The 25327-nt window shown below is 35.6% G+C and overlaps 1 protein-coding gene across 3 annotated transcripts in view; it reads right to left on the bottom strand.

Moving 5' to 3' along the window:
• Positions 1-434: 434 nt before the first annotated feature.
• The window catches only part of NAP1L1 (nucleosome assembly protein 1 like 1), a 35118-nt gene continuing 10225 nt past the window's right edge, over positions 435-25327 (bottom strand). Inside the window, exons 2-16 of one of the 3 annotated variants that reach the window (XM_070409690.1) lie at positions 23184-23221; positions 18773-18858; positions 17258-17360; positions 10506-10647; positions 9984-10064; positions 9006-9134; positions 7885-7956; positions 6708-6847; positions 6120-6265; positions 6004-6023; positions 5228-5350; positions 4556-4585; positions 4000-4047; positions 2665-2734; positions 435-2000 (exon numbers count right to left, since the gene is read on the bottom strand). In XM_070409690.1, coding sequence (XP_070265791.1) covers positions 2699-2734; positions 4000-4047; positions 4556-4585; positions 5228-5350; positions 6004-6023; positions 6120-6265; positions 6708-6847; positions 7885-7956; positions 9006-9134; positions 9984-10064; positions 10506-10647; positions 17258-17360; positions 18773-18858; positions 23184-23200 — 1173 coding nt within the window. In that variant the 5' untranslated portion in view covers positions 23201-23221 and the 3' untranslated portion in view covers positions 435-2000; positions 2665-2698. Of the gene's footprint in view, positions 2001-2379; positions 2735-3999; positions 4048-4228; positions 4325-4555; positions 4586-5227; positions 5351-6003; positions 6024-6119; positions 6266-6707; positions 6848-7884; positions 7957-9005; positions 9135-9983; positions 10065-10505; positions 10648-17257; positions 17361-18772; positions 18859-23183; positions 23222-25327 lie in introns of those variants that run through there. The other 2 variants (XM_070409691.1, XM_070409692.1) reach the window with 2 other exon arrangements.

The following is a 25327-nucleotide window of genomic DNA, read 5'->3' as shown; positions in this document are numbered from 1 at the left end:
TTGTTGTTCTCTGCTTACCAATTTGAATGACTGTAAAATGTCAAATGTTTTCAAAGTATTACTTTTTAAGTGATCAGATTGGATTTTACCATTTACTATATTGGGGGGGGGAGGGGGTGGCGGTGGCAGGGGGGAATGAGAACTTGGCAGCCAATGCCTGGGCTAGAGAAAACTAATTACTAAAAGCTTGAAGTCATCTCAAAAATGTCTACAGTTAACCCAGTAAAATCTATAGAACTGTGCAAGTCCCTTTTAGTCTTCCAATAGAAACTCCACTCAGCAGGGCTTGGGAGGTTGCTCATAATTTAAAAGTAATCAAATTTACAGACCATCATGGTCTAAGCACAGAATAGCCAACTCTAAACATCTCTACTCTGTTCTTACAAAAAGGTAGTATTTTTTATTTAAAAACCACCCAAAACATCACCAGTACATTTTATAAAATTAAATGCAAATTTTATTAAGGTCTTCCAATTACATATCTCAAATTTCTTGAATGGAATAGAACCTTTTGGAACTGGAAAGATGGCAGAGATGAACACTGATATCCCTTGAAACCCCAACTTTATTAATAGAGAGCAATTCCTCTGCAAATCACATTGCCCTTATATAACAAGATGAAATAGTATCTTCTCCCTCACTTTGGCAATAGCTATTTCCTAATGAAAAAAAAGAATATAGTGGTTTTGCTACTTAAAGTTCATATAAAAATGAGAACCTATCTTTAGGTTAACATTTTTTAAAAGTTCAGATGTGTTCAAATGAGCTATAGGTACAAAAAAAAAACATTAGCACAGAAGGTCTAATCAAAGCAACCAAAATCATTTTGAAAATCAAGAGGAAAAACATCAGGTGTTTTCATGGCATCCCCCCGCACCGCCCCCCATAAACTATTGCAATTGGTTAAGGATTTCCAGCAGTTAATTAAAATCTCAGGAGTGAAAAAGATAGTACTATACAAATAACAAAATGTATTCATTCACATTCTAAGACCATAATACTAAATTTTCAAAATGGAAGCTCTATCATTTCTAAAAATGAACCTAATGTTATTTTATTACAAGCAGAAACTCTAAGCTGTTTTCCAATTACAATCTAATTAGTCCACCCTCACTGCCAAAACTTTAAGTTCACCAGAAAAAATCAACAGTAATTAGCCTGAGGTATTTTAAATGTGGCTCTACAGTATCAAATTTAGTGGGATTCCCCCAACCCCCTTAAAAACGGTTTTACTTCTATTTTAGAACCATGATCTCTATGTTCATAACAAAAATACCTAAAACGATCCTTGGACCTTTGAAATAGTTGGTTATCCATCCACTTCTATTAAATAAGGAGCCACTAAAAGAGCACTGCCTGACCAGATCCAGAGTAAAGTACTTAACTTTTGTTTTCTGGTTTATTTAGCAAACTGTGGTAGACTAAAAGGCTGAATATCATACTTGTGGCGCAAAAAGTTCCAAATTTTTAAGCTTTCAATAGGTTGAGAAACATTTCATATATAATTTAAGTTAATATGTCTAACACATGTGAGGTAGTTAAGTAAACAGTACTACCCATTTTAATACATAGTAAACAGAAGCATGGGTAAACAACATACTCATATTTTAAACAGTAAGAATTGGAATTCATCAGAGGCTTGAGGCCTTCTTTCATTCTAACCAAAGGAAATAAAACTTAACTTACTCTTTAAAAAAAATTACACCATTTGTCTTTTTTTTTATACTTTCTTATTAAATGTAGTATACCTCGTCCAGAGTTGGCACCCTTTTCTTCAATATAATAGTAAACTGGGCACAATACTTAATTCAAGCTAAGGCTTCACTTCTGCCTGAATTAGTACAAAACTGTAAGACATTATCTTGTGAGAACTAAAATTATATTTGACATTTTTATTTTAGGCTACAAACAAGCAAACAAACAAAGAAACAACAAAAAACTTGAAATGAACTTGTCAAATGATGAAAATTCATCCTTTCCAGGGAAGCAGAAGGTAGACCCTACCACAAAGAAGAGATGTTTAGTTAATGGAGGTTAAATTTAAAAGTACAGTTAAAATAATAAAGCTTAATGTCTGAAAATACTAGGTTTCATTTGTCTCCCTATGGTAACTAACCAATAACCATACAATTGAGTTAGGGTTCTTTATAGTTAATTATGTCACCTAAAATATTAAAAATCCATTAAACAATCAAAGTTAATAGATGTGGTCTTACTGGAAATTCTTAACCACAGATTGTCTTGACCAGTTTGTTTTTAAAATGAATTGTTTCAGTATAGGCACTGCATCTCTATAACAAAGTAATGAAAGACAAAATTTAAATCCACTTAACTATCAGCTGAAAAAATACTTTGGTTCTTCAGGAAAAAAATTAGGAAAACAAAAAAATCTGTTTCATTTAATAGTTTGTTTATTTTCATAGCTGTATCTAACAGTTACATGATAAAAATACCCCAGAAGAACCAAACTATGTAGCAATGAATGAAAATGTGTGAGAGAATTTCTGCATTCAACATATCTGGCAGAAAAACTAAATTTAAAATGCTAGGTAGAACAAAATTGTCTTTAAAATATCAATTCCTTCCCTTTAAAAAAATTATTGAGTCTACCAAGAAAATACAAAAACATAAGTCTGTAAATAATAGTTGTATTTAGGCTATTACAGTGCAGGTTATCCTCAAGGCCATACATCCTGCTTCACTGCTGCTTGCACTCTGCTGGGTTTTGATCCTTCTGTTAAAGGAAAACAACAAGTCAATCTATTTTTTCCTACTAGCTTCAGTTAATATTTCATTAGTAATTAATGACCTTATCACATTATCTCACCGCTGTCAAAAATTTGGCAAATCAAAAAAGGGGTATTAGCAATGATAGCAAATTATTATTCAAACATTAGCAGATCATGAAAATGCTAAAATAAAATCCAAGTTTTATACTATTGAATGAACTCCATAAAATGAGACAGAGCCATAATCTTGAAAAATTAAATAACCAAGCAATTTGTTAGTTGTAATAGCCATTATTTTTGCCTTTTTATAGATTACTCAAAAAATACTAATTCCATTCATAATTTAGCTGTTAGGAGTAAGTCATATGTGTTGGAATATTTAATTTGATTTTTAACTATCTCCTCTTACCTGCCCAGTACGTTAAAGTATCTTCTGGATATTTTGTAGCATTTAGCAAACGAGTGAATTAAAGAGAAACCAGTTTCAAAGGAATCCTGATAAAATGTACCATGTATTTTTTGAGAAAATAAAGGCCTTTACTAACCCTGATATGACAAATTTCTGGGACTCAGATGGAAAAGGGAGGTGGTTGGTAGAATCTAACAAGCAGTACTGCTCCCCTAATTCTCAAGTACTCCTACATTCAGATGGTTTAAAAGCTGACCTTTGTTTATAAGCTTTCCTTTGGAGGGGAAACAGCCTAAAACCATAAGCTGTGATTTAAAATGTTTCTAAAAAAAAGTAAAAAAAAAAAAAAATGTACATGATAGTATGCCATTAAAATTGAATCCTAGCCCAGCCAGTGTGGCTCACTGGTTGAGCATTGACCTATATACCAGGAAGTCACAGTTGGATTCCAGGTCAGGGCACATGCCTAGGTTGGGAGCTCAATCCCCAGTAGGCGGTGCTGGAAGCAGCCGATCAATGACTCTTTCATCATTGATGTTTCTCTCTCTCTCCCTCTCCCTTCCTTTCTGAAATCAATACAAGTGAAAATAAAAAGAATTCTAGGGCTTACTTAGCCTGGAATTTAAAAATATAAGGTCAGAACCTAAAATAAGTTTCTTAGGAGAGATGCATTGAAATTATGTGTATTGTTGAAATGCTAGTGAGGATTTTATATATATATATATATATATATATATATATATATATATATATATCTTTAATGGCCTAGACTTTATGGATAAAATTAAACTTTATATTGAGATATTAACTTTTATTTAACCTGCCTTCAATTTAATAGAAAACAGCACTAATTATACTCACCTTTGAGTCATAGTCTGGATCATTTTCCTCATCTTCTTCTTCCCCTTCCTATATTAAAGTTCAAAATGCATCCATGAAGTAGGTACATAGTAGGGAAGAAATGGCTCATAATGTAGGAAGAATTTAAAACAAATTACTCTATAGGTCAATAGAATTTCATGATTACAGAGTTTGGTGACAATGCAATTTAATATGAAAGCTTCTATTATGAAAAATTTCCCAACACAACTTGAGACATCCAGACAGCTTTTATTGAAAAGATTTACTGCAGCCAACGTGGGAAAAGTTTACTGCAGCTTTTGACTTCTTCAAAGAGCTGATAACCCTGCAGCAGAACAGAATTATTTGAAATAAAAAAAATGTTCTGAGTTTTATAATTTATTTATTGAAACCTTATACATACATTGTTTGGCTGTAGGTTCTAAAATCATAATTTTTCCAAAAATGTTTTTATGCATTATCACAGAATAATGATTATAGCAAAGGAATACATAAGTCATTCAATTTGCTTCTCAATGTTTTAAACAGTATTATTTGCTCATTTGGTAAACATTACCTCATCCGCTTCTTCACCTTCTTCATCATACTAAAAAAAGGAAAAAAGGGTCAAGTTTGATGAATAAACTTTTGAGAACAGCAGTATTTACATCCATCATTGTATCCACTAGTATCTAAAAGAAGGAAAAATATTTTCCCTAAAGTGAATGATTAAATGTGATGTAACAGCTTTATTGTAAATATTACTTTCTTATACTTAGGTGTGGAACACAAGGCACAAAATGTCTATCTGAATTATTGCCATTTAGCAATAAAAGACACCAAAACCTTTGAGGGCAACCTAACTTTACCTAAATCTTTAATTAATATTCCTTGGAATAAAAATTCTATGCTTCCTACTATTGTTAAGCACTAAAAAAAGTTCTTGGCATGTTTTATTTGGTCAAAGACAAGAGCATAATAGATCTACATTACTAACCAAACATTGTGAAGTTTCACTAATTCAGAGCAGTCTTCCTATTAGCAGAAAAATAAAAACTATAATAAATGAACCCAAAGAAAATCTATTTAAAACAACTCAGAAAATTTATCTACAGGACATCAGGAATTATCCTGATAGCATTATTCTGCTGTGCTTTCTAAAAATTACATCAATTCATTAAACCTCTCACCAATTCTGACTATCATACACTCACTAAATGATTTTATTGCAGGATTCAGATCCACTCACATCATCATCATCATCTTCAATGGCTTCTCCAGTAAAGTACAACACTGATCTTGGGATTATACGCTCACGTAAAAAGTGACCAATTTCAAAGTCTGCAGCAAGGATAGCTTCAGCGTCATCATCCTATTTAAGAAAAACAAAAGCACAAAATTTAACTCTGTTACTTAATTCAGCACATGCAACACTCTTGGATTTAAATCATGAAGTAACTCTCAACTTCACTTTTAACTTTCTGACATTTGAAAACTTACTTAAATGTGGTATGACCCACCAGTCATTTACAGTTTTTTTAAAAAAAGAAAGTTAGCAGAACTGTGTATATACTCAGAAATTTAGGGGAGTAAAAATTAGTGAACTAGTTATTGTTTATTTTTTATGGCTTAAAAGTAAAATATAAATAAAGCAACTTAATTACATAACTGCCGTTTTCCTTTTAAAATATTAGTTACGGAAAACACCAAGTGGAATAATAGAATCTCACTCAGGCTTTCACAAACACATTCTAGTTTCAATAAGGAAGAAAACTATAGTCTTGAAAACTTGGAATCCCTCAAAGTATTTGCCAAGTTTCAAAAGAAAAGAAAATCTTGAGCATTTCAGCATTTCTCAGTGAAAGCACTATGAGCATTTTGAATGGAACTGTTCAGATGCATCGAGAGCTTCCCCATGCACTACAAACCTAGTGGCAACTACCCCAACTCCCCACTTTTTGAGAACCAGTCCTTTAATTTCATACACAGTAAACAATTCAACAATTAAATAACAATTCAGCTTACCAGATCTCCACTCTCAGGAACTGCAAAATTGAGAAGAGAAATTCAAATGAATAAAAAAAATTAAACAAAGCTTATAATAAAACAACCACCAAAATGCAAACTAAAACACTATTTACCTTCAGGAGGGGCAAAAAAATTAAAGAACGAGTCATTAGAAACTGTTTTGGTCACAGTACGAACTGTCCCACGTCCCTTGTGTTTCTGTTTCTTTTTAATGGTTTTCAAAGTGACATTCTTCCCTTTTTTCCAATCTATCTGGCACCTTCCAAACAAAGAGAAAAAGAAAAATCTATCACAATTAACACATTACTTTCAACTGCTAAGACTTTCCCAAATAAATAGTATATTTAATTTCAAATTTTAGAGGGCAAAATTGGTCCAAGTGCTTTCTATTGCAGTGTAAAGAGGAAAATTTTATTTCTAACCAAATTTTTCCAATAAACATATTTACAATCCCCATAAACTCACAATATAATAAATTTAAATTTGCACTTCCTTTGGAGAAATGTCTATAATATTAGCCATTTTCCAAGACGAATTCTAGGAAAATGGCTAATTTCTCAGATAACATTTTACTCAAATATTTGGAGATAAACTATTTATGTATGTATCTAACACACAGACATGGAAATACCAATACCACAAATCATAAGTACTACAAATACAAACTTAACATTCTGTTAATATAATAAAATTAAACTCACCCTGTACAACCCATAATTTCTGGTCCATCAAAGGAAAAGGGATCAGAATCATCTGGTTCTGACCTCATTCTGTATGTCTTTGTCAACACTTCATTTGTGAAATATTCATTGGGTTCAAAGTGAAATTCTAAAACAAAACTCTTTAAAAAAGTAAAAAAACGAATTAAATTCCTACATAATCAATTTCAATTCTTTAATAAGTAAAGCTTTATCTTTAGTTTTTATAAACATAAAATTCTAAGTGACAGTGTTTTTCCCACTCTGGGAAACAGTCAGATAAATCTCCTTTATGTTAAAAGCAAAATGATGCACAAATCTTAGTTCAGCATACAATACTATTTAGTAACAGGTTTATGAAATAGGTTGGGCACATCTGAATAAACTGACCAAGTCCTCATTTCTCTCTCCATCCCCACAAAGAGAAATTTTAAATCTTCGACTAGAACCTAAGCTGGACAGAGAAAAGGCCCAACCTTATTACATGCCAATATAAGAATCTATAACCTTTAGTAGCTTTGCCCATACTTTACATTATACTACTGATGGTTTTGGGAAAAAGCTGTTGGTTGAGCTCTCATAATGGGAAATTAGGGGGCCCCCTCTAGTATCTTCTATTTTATGTAAGTCCCAGAAACATGCCTTTTAATACAAAATAAGTATTTTTTTATTCATGTTTCCTTGGTATTATTTTTTTAATACATTTTAAATCCAGAAACAATGATAAACTATATTTTGAAAATAGTTAAGAGGGAGGAAATGTTGCCCTAACTGGTTTGGCTCAGTGGATAGAGCATCAGCCTGCGGACTAAAGGGTCCCAGGTTCGATTCCGGTCAAGGACATGTATGTGCCTTGGTTGCCGGCACGTTCCCAGTGGGGAGTGTGCAGGAGGCAACTGATCAATGTTTCTCTCTCATTGATGTTTCTAACTCTCCATCCCTCTCCCTTCCTCTCTGTAAAAAATCAATAAAATATATAAAATAAAGAGGGAGGAAATGTTGCATCACATTATTAACATCTAAACATTTATTTCCTACCAATAATTAAGTATACCACGTATCACTTTTAATATCTCATCCCCATCTCTAACCCTTAAATGTCACACCTCTTTTTAGAAAGTTCCACTTATTTATCTATAAACATCTGTTACAAAAATTGAAAGTATTTCAAAGTTTTTACCATAGGCTGGCCAGCATCTGAGAACTTCACTTTAATATCTTTCAAGTGCTTCAGAATAGGTTCATCATGTTCCTTCAAATTAAAAGAAAAAAAATGAGTAAGTAATGTGGCATTTTAGGACGAGTGTTCTCCAACTGGACAATGAACACTGAAATGACTGACATTTTCAAGTTAAGTTTTATGTAGCGATGACTACGTCATTATCCAGACTGAATGGGCTGAAGAGCACAAAACCAAGTCTAAAATTGGCATGTTTGCTTTTAAATGTTTCCTGATTGATTGTAACTGCTGCTCTTAGCTACTCTTGTTCCTTTCCTTCTTTCTGCTTGATGTTTTCCTACTTGGTTAAAGTAGAATTTCTATTAAGGAGTCATTGTTTTGAGACCATTTGTTTTTCTTGATACTAACTTCCAACAATCAAAATATCAGGAAACAAGTACTATAGTGCAGATGGCAGTGGCTCAAGAAATGCTTCTGATTATAAGACAATGTTTCCCAGAAAAAGTGACAACTGTAAAAGATAGCCCAGCTGGTGTGGCTCAGTGGCTCAGCATCAACCTATGAACCAAGAGGTCAAAGTTCAATTCCCAGTCAGGATTGCAGGCTCTATCCGTAGTATGTGGAATGCAGGAAGCAGCCAATCAATGATTCTGTCTCATCATTGATGTTTCTATCTGTTTCCCCCTCTCCCGTCCTCTCTAAAATCAATAAAAATACTATTTTTACAGCATTCTTATAAAATACAAATGTACTTTGGAATAGCTGTTTCAGACTGACAAGGTCTTCTGGGTAAGACAATTGAAATGGTTAAGTCTCTCACATCCTACCTCCACACTAAACATTTGAGACAGAAGGCACAAAACTATTGTCTGAGAAAGCACCAGACAATAATGACCAATTATTAAAGGGACTATTTCATTATCTATTTTTTAAAAATGAATCATAATTTATTTGGTTACATTAAAAAAAAAGCTGCAATTTCCCCTCTACAGACAATAGCTGTTTCAAAAGAAAGCAACCATTCTACAAATGTCAACTATGGAGAGACTAGTCATCAAACATTTAAATTTCAAAGGTTTACACTCTCTGAGGTAACCTGATATTTTTATGAGTATTATTACCTGAACCATATCACTGAGCAAGTCAACATTCTTAAAAACAGTCAACCAAAATTCAGGAATTCCCTTGGGGTCCTGTTTTTCTTCATCCTTTTTCTCATCTTCAATTTTGACCTTTTCTTTCAGCTCCTCCTTGATAAATAACAGCACACATTACTGAAAACCTAAATTAAACCTCTTGATAAAATCATATACATCCCCTTAAATTAAATGTTAAGTACAGAAACCAACAAACCCTCAATCACTAATTATAACTTTCAGCCCCAACAGTTCTAGTCCAATTGTGTGAACACTGCTGTTACCCATACCAAACCTTACTTTTATAAATATTGCTACAACCATACTGCTCCCGAAGAGAACAGTATAGTAGGTCACAGTTTACAGGACCATGAGGTGTAGAAAAAAGTTTTAGGAAAATAATTTTTTAAAGTCATGAAAAATAATTACTTTTAAGCATAGTAAACAGGAAAAGCAAAAGAAATATAAACCTTGTCCAATGCTTTATTCCTTGATGTTTTCTTATAAAAATACTAGTGACCCAGCATGTGAAATCGCGGGAGACCCGGGACCTCGCCGAGTCCCACAGCGCTGCAAGACTCAGAGTCAAAGTCTCTGCCCAACCGCAGGCACCTCGCTGCGTAGGCAGCCCCACCCACCCGCACATGCCTCAGCATGCACGCAGTCTCCTGGTGACCAGTCTTTGGTCATTATGGCATTAGGGCCACTGGGTTTTTATAATATAGATTATATTCTCTTAAGCAACCAACATTAAAATAGCAATTCTGGAGAAACAGGGTCATTTAACAGAGCACTGGATTTGTGTCTCAGCTCTGCCATTATTAGTTGTGGGCAAGTCACCTAGAAGCCTCCATTTCCTCACTTGAAAAAAAGGGAACAATCCTTTGTATGTCATCATGAAGTTCGAAGGAAATGCTTTCATTCCCAAAGTATAAAACACCCCAAATTAAAGTTGGTACCAACCGAAATGTCATCTTCCTCATCTGGTTTCCATTCACATTCTTCTTCCGTAGGTTCATAAATTGCATTAATGATCTCAAATCGCTAAAATGATTGAAGAAAAAAAAGCTTACATGATATCCAAGCTAAAAACTATCTGTTTCTCATTAGGAACCCATAGGTTTTAATTAATGCATACCATAATTTGAATTGCTATTATTGATAGTTTTCCCAAATACATCTAGTAACCATTTTTGCTGAGAGGTCTAAAGAAAGTTTATTTCTGGCCCTGGCCCAATGTCTCAGTGGGTTGGGCATTGTCCTCATTCCCCGTCAGGGCACATGCCCAAGTTATGGGCTCGATCCCAAGGGGGTGTGCAGAAGGCAACCAATTGATGTTTTGCTCTTACATTGATGTTTCTCTTTCTCTTTCTCTTCCTTCCTCTCTAAAAATCAATAAGAAATCTTTAAAAAAAGTTTTGCTTCTGGAGCTTTATTACCGTCTCAAATTTTACATATCTAAAACAAAGTAATACAAAGCATTACCTTATCAAATAAAGGTTGATAGAGAACAGCATACTTTCTTTCAAGATCATGAACTTCCTCATAGAACTTGGCTTCTATCTGTGCACATTTAACTTGAAGGTTTTTGAGAGCATTCACTCGTCTTTTAACTACCTTAGGCAAGCTGAAAGATTAGAAAGCATCAATTACATGACATGCCAGTAAGACACAAGTTACACTTCTTTTATCATTCTGAAATTGAAGCATAATAGGTTTCCTACTTGAAGTGAAGATATACTAACTGAAAATAATCTTTAAGAGGTATAAATGCATGGGCCTCTGTACTATAAAAGTTCAAAAGTAGATATTTAGCCGGATACATTAAACTGATAGGAAAATGTAAAACATATCATCAACCCAAACCTTTCATTGTATTCAAGTTCAACTTTGTACTTATGCACTGGCATCTCAGCTGTAAAATACAGTCTTATATTCTAAAGTTAAAAAGTCATGGCCCTAGTCAGTTTGGCTCAGTGGATAGAGCATTGGCCTGCAGACTGAAGAGTAACAGGTTTGATTCTGGTCAAGGGCATGTACCTCAGTTGCAGGCTCCTCCCTGGTCCAGACCCTGGTCAGGGCTTGTGCAGGAGGCAACCAATTGATGTGTTTATGTCACATTGATTGTTCTCTCTGTCTTTCCCCCTCTCTAAAATAGTCAATGGAAAAATATCCTCAGGTGAGGATTATATTTTTTAAAAAAAAAGCTACCTACACCAATAAAAGAGAAATATGTAAATTGGTGATCACTCCGCTATATCCACCAGCCAATCAGGATGAGTATGCAAATTAACCCAACAAAGATGGCAGCCGGAGCGGAGAAGCTTAGCCTTGAGGCTTGGCTTCTCCTCTGCGGCCGGACCAAAAGCCTGGGTCCCAGGTGCCAGAGGAAAACCGGTGTCGGCAGCCAGGGGAAGGTCTATTGTGCGAATCTTCGTGCAATGGGCCTCTAGTGGAATGATAATACTAAATGATAACTGAACTTTCTTAAAACAAACAAAGAAACAAACAGACAAAATAATATCTCACCTGTATAAGTTAGTATTAGGGGAAAGGAAGGGAGCATATATATACTGGGAAATAGGACAGTACCCTACACTATTATTTTCTATTGTAGTCTCTAACAACTTTATTGAGATATAATTCATATATTATACAATTTACTATGGCACATAGATTTTTAAAAGGTTATACATACCTAGTCTGTGAGCCCCTCAAAGAATGCGCCCCTCAAAGAATGCTTACATGTATGAACCCCTCTACCTCCCCAAAATATGCTAACATTCAAAATTTACCCAACTTCAGTAAATCTGTACAACAGATCCAGAATCCAGATTAGAATTTCCTGTCATAAACAGATGGTTGTAAATCAAGTAATATCTTACTTAATCACTTTAGTTAAGTTAATCAAGTAAAGCCCTGGCCGGTTTGGCTCAGTGGATAGAGCGTCGGCCCTCGGACTGAAGAGTCCTGGATTCAATTCTGGTCAAGGGCACATGCCTGGGTTGTGGGTTCGATCCCCAGTTGGGAGAGTGCAGGAGGCCACTGATCAATGATGCTATCTTATCATTGATGTTTCTATCTCTCTTTCCCTCTCTCTTCCTCTCTGAAATCAATAAAAATATATTTAAAAAAAAGATAATCAAGTAAAAAAACAAATACCAAAACATTATCAACTTTATTTCTTACAAACAAAAAGCTTAATGTTCTGTCATTGGGCTGCTGACCCCTACTCCCACTCCGATGTGCACGTGTGCATGTACATATACCATACATTCACACATACACAAGCAACTTCCAAGATGGAAGTCTGTGTTTAACTGGTATGGGGTTGACCTACCACCTGGGAAAAGATCCTAGGATGACCAGAGTGGGTAGCCTTTAAGTTCTGCGCTTGCCTTTCAACACTCACTGCTGTCCCCCCTTCACCCTTCAGAGCCCAGTGCCAGTGTTTCTAGAATAGCAAGAATTTGGTGAAAACTGGACTGACTCAAAACCCACAAGCACTGACTCCACTTCCTCCAATCCAGATACAATGGATTACAATCAGGAGACTGCCTCCTCCCAAAGCAGCCAAAATATTGCCCAGAATTGTCAGCAAACTTTAAATCCGAAGTGACTGAAACTCTCCTTAGGCTCATCCCATCCCCTTCTCCTTAAACTCCACAGGATTGTCACAAACCAGAGTCTGATCTTCATTCCTCCCTCAATACTTATCATAATCCCCAAGCTCTAAGGCCAAAATACCTAGACACTTGAGTACAGAATGAATGAAATACTTATCACCCGAAGCAGAATTATTAGACTAAGAATTTCAATAGAATATATATACTTAGAGAAGAGGGAAGATAGTAGCAGAATGAGACAAGACCAAGAAATCTGAAACAGGATTATTATGATAAATGCAGTAACTAAAATGACCAACAAATAGGATAAACAAGACAGGTTCAACTGAAGAAAGTCTGAGGTTGAAAAGCTCTCCAGATAGGAGAGACAGAAAAGCTATGAGATATGAATGACAACTTTAACAATAGCTAAAAAACAAAAGGAGGTGAATATCTAAAAAAAGAGAGAATTTCTCAAAGTTAAAAAGCAATATGAAAATCTTTACCCTAACCCCAGACATGTTAATGAGATTTAGGAATATCAAAGACAAAAGAAAATTCTAAGAGTTTAATAAAGAAAGCAAATAACCTACAAAAGAAATCACACTGACATAAGGCTTCAAAAGAAAATACTGTATATATACAAGAATAAAGTGAAATTTTAAGATAATTGAGAACGTTAAAAAATAATTTGTAAGTTTAAAAAAAATCCACAGGAGGCTATAGATAAGGTAAGGGTGGTCGAATACCTTGAGAAATTTTACTGTTGCCTTAAAGGAAAGAAATAGAGGACTAGAAAAATTATTTATAAGCAATATAGATATTGGTGAATTTTAAAAAATCAATAGGAATAAATAAAATTAGGTATTGGGTTATGAGCCACTCTCCTATAAGAACAAAAAAAAGAATGCACTTAACTTTGAAACCAGAAGTCAACTTGTTCTATTCAATGGAAAACAGAAGACAAACCAAACAATAAATTTAAAAATAAGGAAAATATGGTAGCAATTGAGTCCAAAAATATTACCACTTTTAAGAAATGTAAAGAGTTGAAATTACTAATAAAGAAGCAAATATTCACATTAGAGTAAGATACCAGGATGGAAAAAGACATGCCAGGTAAATAAAACCCAAAAGAAAGCTATCTTAATATCAGACAAACAGAATTACAACACAATCCACAACTGATGGATTTACAGTGAGAACAGATAAATTAAGATTTTAAACACATCCTTCCCAGACATCATTAGATCAAGCAGACAATAATGAGAAGTAAGAAGAACCCAAACAACACAATGAGTAAGCTTGGGCTATTAATTTAAGCATATAGATCTCCATATTTAACATTCACAGAACATTTACAAAAACAGAATATTAAGGTCAAAGAGAGAAATTAATCTCTTTAAAAAATTAAATGAACTAACAAGCATTCAATTAAAAAATTGTAAACAGAAATTAGAAAATTAGAAATAAGAAGGAAATAATAACATTAAAGCCACAGAAAGAGCAGCAATTAACAAATATACATACGGAAATAAAAAATCAAAAGTTGGTTCTAAAAACCAAATAAGAGTGAGGCAACTAGCAAAACTGAAGATGCAAAATATAAAATACAAAGGGGAAATAATAACAGATTTTAAAAAATATCATGAATTATATACTAATCAATTTTAAACTTGGTAAAATGCATCCACTTTTTAGGAGAATATAAACTTTGAAGTTGGCATGAGAACTTGAAGAGATCAATTAGATTAAAAAAATTTAAAAATTCCCTAGAACCTCTACTTCCCAAATCCCAAAGATCCAAGTCAATTTTTTAAGAGTTCTGCCCTGACCGGTTTGACTCAGTGGATAGAGCCTCGGCCTGCGGACTGAAAGGTCCCAGGTTCGATCTCGGTCAAGGGCATGTACCTTAGTTGTGGGCACATACCCAGTGGGGAGTGTGCAGGAGGCAGCTGATCGATGTTTCTGACTCTCTATCCCTCTCCCTCCTCTCTGTAAAAAATCAATAAAATATATTAAAAAAAAAAAGTTTTACCAGTGGTTCAAGAAACAGTTAATTTCTATCTTATACAAGTCACTACAGGAAACAGAAAAAAAAGTAAAAGCAGTCATGTTCATTTCATTGGGCTCTAAAACCAAGGGATAGAATTACCACTCTTGAAAGTTTTTTTATTGTACATACATACATGCATATATTCATTTCACTAATGAATAAGGATCCTGAATAAAAGTATTAACTACCTAACTCAATGATGTAACAATACATCATGATTAAGCTTATTCCAGGAATGCGAGGTTAGTTTGATATTCAAACTATGTATTTCAAAATATATATTTAATATGTACTTAACGATTCAAATAAAAAGTCAAAAGACCATCTAAACTTATAGAAAAAAATGGTCATAAAAATCATAGACACAAATTTAAATGGAGATTTTATATTCATTCCTGGTTAAGGTTAGAAATAAGACAAAGATGCCCATTTTTAACACTGATGCTCACCATAATATTGGCCAGTGCTATAAAGAAAGAAAAACAAATACGTGGTATAGTGTAACGTGGAAGATTACAGCTAAAACTGCCAGTATTTGCAGGTAAGATCTTTCACCCGTGGGAGAAAATATAGAATAAATTACTACAGTAAGTGTACCAAGATTTCCAATATAAAATCAACTTTAAAAAAACCAAGAGCCCTCCTTCTCTACATCAAGAACAGCCAGTCATAAAATACATTAGAAAATTAAGATACTATTCACAACAGCAACACAACTAAGGCATATAGGAATTAACCAAGAATAGACTACATAGAAAAGCTGTAATAAAGACACAGAGTCTGATCTGAATAGATATAAGGATATGGATGAAACAATTTAATATGAAAAATGACATAACTCCCTACCATGCTAATATATTTATTTATTCAATGCAATAGCTATCAAAAATTTTAGTTTGGGCCTAGCTGGTTTGGCTCAGTGGATAGAACATCAGCCCGCAGACTGAAGGGTCCCAGGTTTATTTTGGTCAAAGGCATGTACCTCGGTTGCAGGCTCAATCCCTGGCCATGGTCGGGCGCAAGTGGGAGGCAGCCAATCAATGTGTCCTCATATCGATGTTTCTTTATCTCTCCCTCTCCCCCTCATTCCACTCTCTAAAAATCAACGGAAAAATATCCTTAAGTGAGGATTAACAAAGCAAAACAAAATTTTAGTTCAGTTTGTTTTTTGAAAGAACCCTAATAAACTTACTATCAATCATATATGTACAATAAAAGTGCACAGGTAGGTCAAACCATGATGGGAATGGGAGTAGGGAGCTTGTGTGAGGTGAGGGGTGGCAGAAGAAAGCAACTCATCCTGCCAGATATTAAAACATACTATAAAGCCATGGTAATTAAGTGTGACAATGACAAAACAAGAGGGAAAAAAAGATCAATGAAACAGCAAAGTCCTGCTCAAAGACAAACACATGTGTTTATAAAAAAGTGATATGCAATAAATGTGCTAGAACACTAAAAAGAAAAAAAAGTGAATGCCTATTCACATTAAATACAAAGATGTACCCTAGAGGAATTGAAGACCTAACGATAAAACTAGTCAATAGGAAATAGAGAAGAAACTAGAAAAGACTTAACTTCAAAAGAACAAATCATAGGTAAAAACTGAATAAACATAAAAAGTAATAATTTTGTTCACTAGAGGGTGTTATGTGTAAAGTAAGTAAAAATGACTGATAAGAGATTAATATCTAGAATACATAGGAAATCCTGCAAAACAAGGAAAAGATAGTAAGCCCAAGTAGGAAAAAGGGCAAAGGATACAAATGAGCAACCTAAAAGCCTCACAATTATGAGAAAAACTCATCAGAAATCAGGAAATCTAAATAAAATAAGCCTGTACCTCTTCAATTGGTAAAAGTAAAAAAACTATAAAGCTGAATGATGCCAAATGTTGGAAAGGACACAAAGATAAAGCAACCTTCATTATATTGGATACAGTCATCCTAGAAAGCAAGCTGGAAGTACCTAAGGCTTGCAAAGCCCAGAACTAGCAATCCCACTGATAAGTACATATCACACAAAAATTCTTACATAGTTCCTTAAGAGGAAATGTACAATGACCATTACAATAGACTTTGTGTTGATGGAGCTTGGAGTCAATCTAGTTATCCATCAAAGAAAACGCATGTAATAAAAAACATGGTGGACAAACATCACGGAGATCTGGGAACCATTTAGAGGCTAGAAGCTTCTAGAGATACATATGGATGGATCTTAAAATCATAAAGCCATATAAAAAATTGCAAGCAAAATAGAATATTTGGGCTATTACTAATGATTTATATTGCCAACAAATTAAATAAGAAATCTGTTATTTCTTCTAATTCTGTGCATTTCTAATAAAACCTCTAAACAAATCTCAGAAATGACTAAGATCAGTATACTTCCTGTGGAGATGAACTTAAACTTTAAAAAGACCAACTCTAAACTGGTGGTACTTAGCAAAACCTAGATATTAACAAACATGAGTTTTCCACTATTATGTACACAAGTCCCAGATGGCCTTAAAAATAGATACACCTGCAATGTTGATTACAGAAAGAGAAATAAGAACTATGAAAAAGAACTTGTACCTTTCAATGTATCCTGTTGGTGTTTCTACCAGACCATCAAGTCTTTCTTGGAGGGCTGCAAGAATCTGAGGATTTTGCATCATCTGAACAGTAAGCTGACGCGCTTAAAAAAAAGGGGGAAGGGGCATCGAAAGAAGGATTTTATGAAAACGTATTATGCTATTTTAATAGGACAATCCAATCATGAGGTTTCCTGACTAGCTGGTATGAGTAGAGATGAGCAGCAAGCTAAAGAAAATTCACTCTAGGAAAACCTAATGTACAGATTCCTAATGATCTCTAGTGTGTGCCATGTCTCAGGACCATTTACACAACTTCTATAAACAGTATTCCTTCTCTTACTGTCTTGTGTTTCAGCCATCTTGCATTTTGGGATGCTCAAAGCTTCATCCAGATGCCTATCTATGACTCGATAATTCTTTGAAGGCAGACAACACATTATCAGAAAACTGCAAATACAGTAACAGTTTGGAGCCTGGGAAAAAGTACAATGAGTAACCCAGTTTACTTGATGTTTGTTTGTATAATGTGCCTGCATATGTCTTAATAGAGAAAGTTAACAGTTAAGTCAAAGGTTGTAACTAAAACCAAACAAAATTTGGTTATCAGCATGTCTCGAAATTATACTTAACCCAAATGTAGCTAGATATATGCAAAAATTAGTTTGCTATCTTCTTCAACAGACACTACCCAAAATTTCCATTTAATTTTTCAAATTATGTTTTCAAATGACTGCTAGTATTAATTTGATTAGATGTATAGTTGTGATAACCCATATCTTTAGAATATCAATACTGGCCACTAAGGACACATGGTCTGTTATCTTTTAAGAAAATGTTGCATGATGAAAGCTAAAACTAAGTTCACTAGTCTTAACAATTAACCTCATTCTGGCTTAAAAATGAAAAGTTGATTCATCTGTTACCTTAATATTCTTGGCTATCTATAGGACAAAACCTAAAGCAGTATAATTCCACACTACCATCACTAATTTTAGTGTCTCTTTTTTGGTTTGATTAAAAAGGGCATCCACACACACTATATATTGTCTACATATTAAATACGAAACATTTTCAAGTAAATTTAAACTAATGGTATTTGTTTAGAAGCACCACCAAAAACAACTCCCACCATCTCTAACATTTCTAAATTCAGACAAAACTCATGGGTAGCTAAGCTGTTTGACCCAACTATGCCATGTCACTCTAGCAGCAGAGGGTACACACACAGTGACTTCTGAGGGGTCACTATACTCACACCTTCCTCCCTTACCATCATTTCATCCCCATCTTCCTCTGGCCCTCCTTTCTTTCTTCCCTCCCCCAACATCAAACACACATACACAAACTGTTACTAAACTGAGGTATGGGCTGGTGGATAAGGATCAAAAAGAGAACTACCTTCTAGAACAGCAGTCGCCAACCGGTGGTCCGAGAGGTCCCAAAGGTTGGCGACCACTGCTCTAGAAGACATGTGCCAGTAATCACTAGAGCCTGAAAAAATGTAAAATAATACCTTTGATTTTTGTTTCTTCACCAGTTTCTTCTTCTTCTATTTCTTCAACATCATCCAAATCTTGATCAAGTTCAGACTGTTCTTTGCTACAATATCATAGTATCACACCAAGGTTCAAATGTACCAAATTACCAAAAATATAAAATATGTAGAAAAACTTCAATTCATTTCCTAGGTTAATATGCCTCTTTCAAAAATATGAAATAGAAAATCTAAAAGGGAATTCTGTTTTCTTTCTAACTTCATATGTAAACAAGTACAAATATTTTTAAATTTCATTTAAAAGCATGTGGTCAAATATAAAGTTTATACTTCAACCTTTAAAAATATGGCTTAACAGGTTTTGGTTCAGAGAATGTGATGTCAGGAGTATGCTTCCTACCCAATATTTATTGATTTTTCTTAGTAACAGCACCCAAATTTTATATGAGATGGCAATTCACAAAGCTAGAAAAATTTACATTTCCCAGCCTACCTTTTAGCTAGCTTGTGGCTACATAACTAGATTTTAGCAGTGAGAGAAAATGTAGTAATATAGAACTTTGAGAAACCTTCCTTTATAGGATGGTAAACAGCTAAGAGGCCCCCTTTTATTTTTTTACATTTCTTCCTCCCTAGAATATGGATGTGATGACTAGAGCCTGGGCAGCCACACTGGACCATGAGGCAACCTAGAGAATGGAAGTCAGCAGCTAAGGATGAAGGAGTTTCGAAAAATAGAAGAATTCTGGATCCCTGATGGCTGTGCAATAACCATAGCAGTCTGTACTCATTATCTTTGTGGACTTTCATCCTTTTTCTTGACTTCACAGTGAAGATGGGGAAAAACAGTAAACATTTAAAAAGGCTGAGACTACTTTATGCTTAGAGCAAAGCCAGGAGGATGGTAGCATTGGAAGAGAAGGTAAAAATTAGTAAGATAACATTCTTCCCATTTCATCTTAAAAGTCTAGTTTCTGAAGATGAGATTATAATTAGCATTAAAAAGGGAAATAAGAATATCTAAGTCAATATATAGAGATTTTACATTTTACTATTTATTTGGTTTAGTGATTTAGTTACTTTACATGTTTAGAAAAGCATTTGAAAATTTTTCATATATGGACAAATACTGTCTAATTTTCATATGGGAACAAGTACAGAAAAAGTCAACTGTATTCTGCTAGCAAAATTTATATTCCCTTCAATTAAAGGGCAAAAAAAAAAATCAGCCTTCTCATCAAAAACAAAAATAATCATTTCTGGAATATCTCTGACGTAGTATAAACTTGCTCTTCCTTCAGTGTCATTTCATTCAACCATTCATTAAACATCTAAATCTTAAAGGTAAAACAGGGGTCCACAAACTATGTGACATGGCCAAATCCAGCCCACTCCTATTTTTGTAAGTAAAGTTTTATTGAAATACAGCCAGTTAACTCATTTATGTATTGTCTTTGGCTGCTTTCACACTGTAACAGCAGAGCTGAGTAGTTACAAAGATCACATGGCCCAAAGTGCCTAAAATATTTAACATCAGGTCCTTTACAGAGAGTTTGCTAACTTTTGCTTTAAATAACTCCCCTCTTGCCTTCCTTCTCCAAAGGCTTGCAAGCATCCAAAATTAAATAATAAAAGAGGTAATTAACTTTTTTCCCCTCAAAATTTAAAAAGTGAAAGTGCCTGAAGGGTGTGGCTCAGTAGTTGAGCATCGACTTATGAACCAGGTCACAGTTCAATTCCAGGTCAGGGCACATGCCCGGGTTGTGGGTTCAATTCCCAGTAGTGGGTGTGCAGGAGGCAGCCAGTCAATGATTCTTGCTCATTCATCACTGATTGTTTCTCTCTCTCTCTCCTTCTCCCGTCCTCTCTGAAATCAATAAAAATATGGATTAAAAAAAGACAATTAAGATGGCAAATTGCACATACTCATCTGATCTCAATCCTTACAGGATCCCCACTAAAATTATGATAAAGGGTTTTTAAACAGACACACTCTGAAGGACAGACAAGGAGACTCAGGAGCAGCAACTTCACTGAGGACCGAAATCTAAGCAGAGGAAAAACTGAGAACCAGCTCAAACACAGAATCTGAAAAAGAACACTTAATCTGGATAAAACAGGAAGAACAGAGCAAAACCTGATAAGCAGTTAAATTCTCAGATCCTCTCCCTCACTACAGCAGATGACAGTTTCTTCTCTGGAAAGGGTTAAACTGAGAAGCTGGACGAAAGGATCAGACAGTTACGAGTATCAAAGATATGACATATGCACACTAGAATAGTGAATGTAGAGACCCCTTCCTAGCAGTCATCTTCCAATTTGACTCCCAGAACACCCATCCTTCACTGAGGTGTATCTGACCAGCCCAGAAAAAAAAACAGAACAAAAAAAACATTCTGTCACTGGGGATTCTCATAACAAATGCCCACACTGAAGACCTTCCATTAAAATCCCAAATGAATAAGCTTTCCCTTCCCCAACACTCAAATGTTCTAGTCAACTTTTTAAAAAAAAGTTCTTCAACTGCCTGTCCCACCCCACCCCAACCTTAATGATGACCTTCTTTTTTGAGGAAAGCCTCTTACATTGAGACCGAAACAGAGGAAAGAAAAATGTAAGAGCAAATATGACTACACAGGGAAGGAAGCATCCAGAGAAAATATATTACAATCCATAAAACAAGAACAAAGGAACAGAGAACAAAGGAGCTCATGAAAACTAGAAAACAGAAATTTAGAAACTCAATACAAGAGTTGAAAGATAAAGTTTCTTTAGCTTTCCTTAGAAAGAGCAATGAGACAAAGATGGAAAATAGTACAAAAGGTTATTAGAAGAATCAGTCCAACACACAACATAATAGATCCAGAAAGAGAAAACAGAATAAAAATAAGAATATTCCCCGGTACTAAAGGTCCACCAATGAATGCACAACACAAGAGATTAAAAAAAAAAAGTTCCAATAATATAAAATTTCAGAATTCTGAAACCAGAGTAGCTTCGAGAATAAAGATACATTGTATAGAGGTTTTTTTTAAGTGCCACATATAAATGATCAAGAATTATGACTTTGAATTTCAAAACAGCAAGACTAGAAGCCAGGTGACAATGGAGCAGCAATGCCTTCAAAATTCTTAAGAAAAACGATTTCTAAGTTAGAATTCTACACACAAATTATCATGCATAAGAGCAGAAATGTCATTTTCATTCATGCCACCTAAAATAATTTACTTCCCTTGTACTCTTCCAAGACACTAAACTAAAGAACCAACAAAGAAAACAGGGGATATCACAAACAGCAAACCCAAGAGAGGAGAAACAAAAAGAAACCTCAGTAAGATAGAAATAGATGCACAATTTCTTAGCTAATCTAAGAAATCCAGATTGGAGGAATGTGATTGAGGGAATAATACTTTGAAAGCCATGATCACTAACATGCCCATCTTCTTTTTATGCTGAAGACAGCACGCCTGGGGAAATTAGTCAGATTCTTACATGTATAGTACTTCAATATGTTACCCTTGTGCTAAAATTTTCCTGCCTTTCCATCTCCATGCTGTTGCCTGTAATAGCTGTAGATAATATCATGCCACCCCTACTCCCTGTCCTCTAAGTTGGCAGGCTACTGTAAAATTACAAGCAGCATATACTGCAGCACATCCATTTTTCCTGACCATATTTCTGCAAGATACCCATCCACACTATATTATTAACCCTGTTTGTAGGATGCATGACCTTGCCCAATGACTTCTCCAAAATAAGCCCTTGAAAAGTTAAAAAAGCCTCAGTAAAGTTAAAGCCAGACTATGACCCAGATAGCCCTTTATTTTCCTATTTTGAAGCCTTCAACTAATAATAGTGGTAATATTGCCTTTTTCTTTATATATCTAAGTGTGTGACCACTATTCAGATTTTCAGAATTAAACATTAAGAATTTATAGGTGGTAAATCTCTAAAGAAAAACAACAAAGAAACAAATTAGACAAAAGCCAAGATAGAATTGAGAAGGGACACACATTCTAACAGTAGTAATGTTCTATTTTTAAAAGCTTGCACACAGTGCCCTATTATTCTTTAAACTCTACATAGACATTTTATAACACTTTCTATCTTGCATGTATGATACATTACAATGTTTGGCATAAAAATCTTTGGGAAATACATATAGGATAAAGTGGACTCTGCAAGTATTTATGATTCATTATTGTGCTCAGCACTTTCCTAAGAATAAACATTGACAAATGGTTTGCTGTATTTATGACAATGATTCTATATACAACATTTTGTCTTGGATACATGGTATGCAACTTTTATAAAGAGCAGGCACTAAACATTAGTCATTACCATATATTTCCTACTACATAACTAGTACTGCTGTTAACTACATCACAGTACAAATATCTGAAAAAGAAACAAACTATCTGCCACTTACTTGTCAATGTCTGCCATGTTGTTAAGAACTCCAAATATCTATGGAGAGAAACAACAATGTTAAAAAAAAAAAAAGCATACAATTTATTTAAAACCAAAACCCTTTAAATCAATACCACATTGAAAACTATCCCAAAAGAAATGTATACTCCCATTAAAAAACCATCAGTTAAGCCCTAGCTGGTTTGGCTCAGTGGATAGAGCATTGGCCTGTGGACTGAAGGGTCCCGGGTTAGATTCCGGTCAAGGGCACATGCCCAGGTTGCCGGCTTGATCCCCAGTAGGGGGCGTGAAGGAGGCAGTTGATCTCATCATTGATGTTTCTATCTCTTCCTCTCCATTCCTCTCTGAAATCAATAAAAATATATTTTTAGAAAAATCATGGAACAGAGACTTTCATGCAGCCCAAGTAACTTTTCAGAGGATACAGCTTAAAATAAGCAAGTTACTAGTAGGCATTTAGAATCTATCATGTGAGGACTTTTATAATGGCTCTATTGCTAAAGAGTCTATGTTAGAATCACAGAAAAGAAACAATACAAAAGATCTTTATTCAAATTCCTGTAACAACTAGGAATGGTCAATTCTTGCATAAATTTTTAGGCTACTTAGTACCTCACAGAACAAACCCCTTTATTTTTAACAGCATTAATTTTTATCAAATTCATGTTTAAAAGCCAAAATTTGCCACCTACTATACTCATTATGATCCCCCCAAAATCTTTTTTAAAAAAGTTTAATAATCCTTATATCAAATGTCAGCCTTTTAAATTATGTAATGAGTAGAGGCCTGCAGCCCCTTCTGGACGTCTGGTCTATTTAGCATATTACGCTTTTATTATTACAGACCAGAGGCCCGATGCACGAAATTCATGCAAGGGGCTCGGCCCTCGCAGCCCCTCGCAGCCTTGGCTTCATCCAGAAGGTCGTTCTGCTGTTCATCTAATTAGCATATTAGCTCTTCATTATATAGGACTAGAGGCCCGGTGCACAAAAATTTGTGCACTCGGGGGGGGGAGTCCCCCAGCCCAGCCTGTGCCCTCTCGCAGTCTGGGACCCCTCGGGAGATAATGACCTGCTGGCTTAGGCCTGCTCCCGTGTGGCAGAGGGCAGGCCCAATCCCTAGGTGCAGCCCCTGGTCAGGCTCAGAGCAGGGCCGATTGGGGAGTTGGGGCACCGCCCCGTCATGCACAGAGCAGGGCAGATCGGGAGGTTGCAATGCCACCCTCAGTCACGCTCAGGGTAGACTGATTGGGGGGTTGGGGCACCTCCCCCTGTCACACTCAAGGCAGGGTCGCTGGGGAGGTTGCGGCGCCACCCCCTGTCACGCACAAAGCAGGGCCGATCAGGGGGTTGGGGAGCTCCCCCCCATCAGGCACAGAGCAGGGCTGATCAGGGGATTTGGGCACTGACCCTGTCACGCTGATCCCGGTGCTGGGAGGCATATTACCCTTTTACTATATAGAATAGAGGCCTGGTGCATGGGTGGGGGCTGGCTGGTTTGCCCTGAAGGGTGTCCTGGATCAGGGTGGGGGTCCCCACTGGGGTGCCTGGCCAGTCTGGGTGAGGGGCTGAGGGCTGTTTTCCTGCTGGCGGTTGACTAAAAGCTCCCAACCACTCCTTGTTTTCTTTCTTTTTTTTTTATTCTGGGCCAGCTTTAGCTCTGAGGCTTCGCTGCTGAAAACATGGATACAATGTTGCAGTCCGGGGCTGACTGAAAGCCGGTTTTGTTTAGCTTCTTATTTGCAACATAGTAATAGTTGCCTAGAGTTGCAGTTGAGAGGCCGGCAAGTGAGGCGGGGAACGTTGGAGCCTGCAGTCCCTGGAGGAAGCAAGCCTCCCTGCTCGCTTCAGTGCATGGCTGCTGGCCGCCATCTTGGCTGACAGTTAATTTGCATAAGGATATGCTGATTAGCCAATGGGAAGGGTAGCGGTCGTACGCCAATTACCATGTTTCTCTTTTATTAGTGTAGATAGTTTAAAGGTCTGGGTCCCACCTTGACCAGTTTGGCTCAGTGGCTAGAGCGTCGGCCTGTGGACTGAAGAGTCCCAGGTTCGATTCCGGTCAAGGGCATGTACCTTGGTTGCGGGCACATCCCCAGTAGGGGGTGTGCAGGAGACAGCTGATCGATGTTTCTCTCTCAT

This window comes from Myotis yumanensis, unplaced genomic scaffold (genome assembly GCF_028538775.1).
Source record: "Myotis yumanensis isolate MYYU_CA2020_CCGP unplaced genomic scaffold, mMyoYum1.0.hap1 SCAF_3, whole genome shotgun sequence".
In the NCBI taxonomy this organism is placed as follows: Eukaryota; Metazoa; Chordata; class Mammalia; order Chiroptera; family Vespertilionidae; genus Myotis; species Myotis yumanensis.
This window is presented reverse-complemented; position numbering and strand designations above follow the sequence as displayed.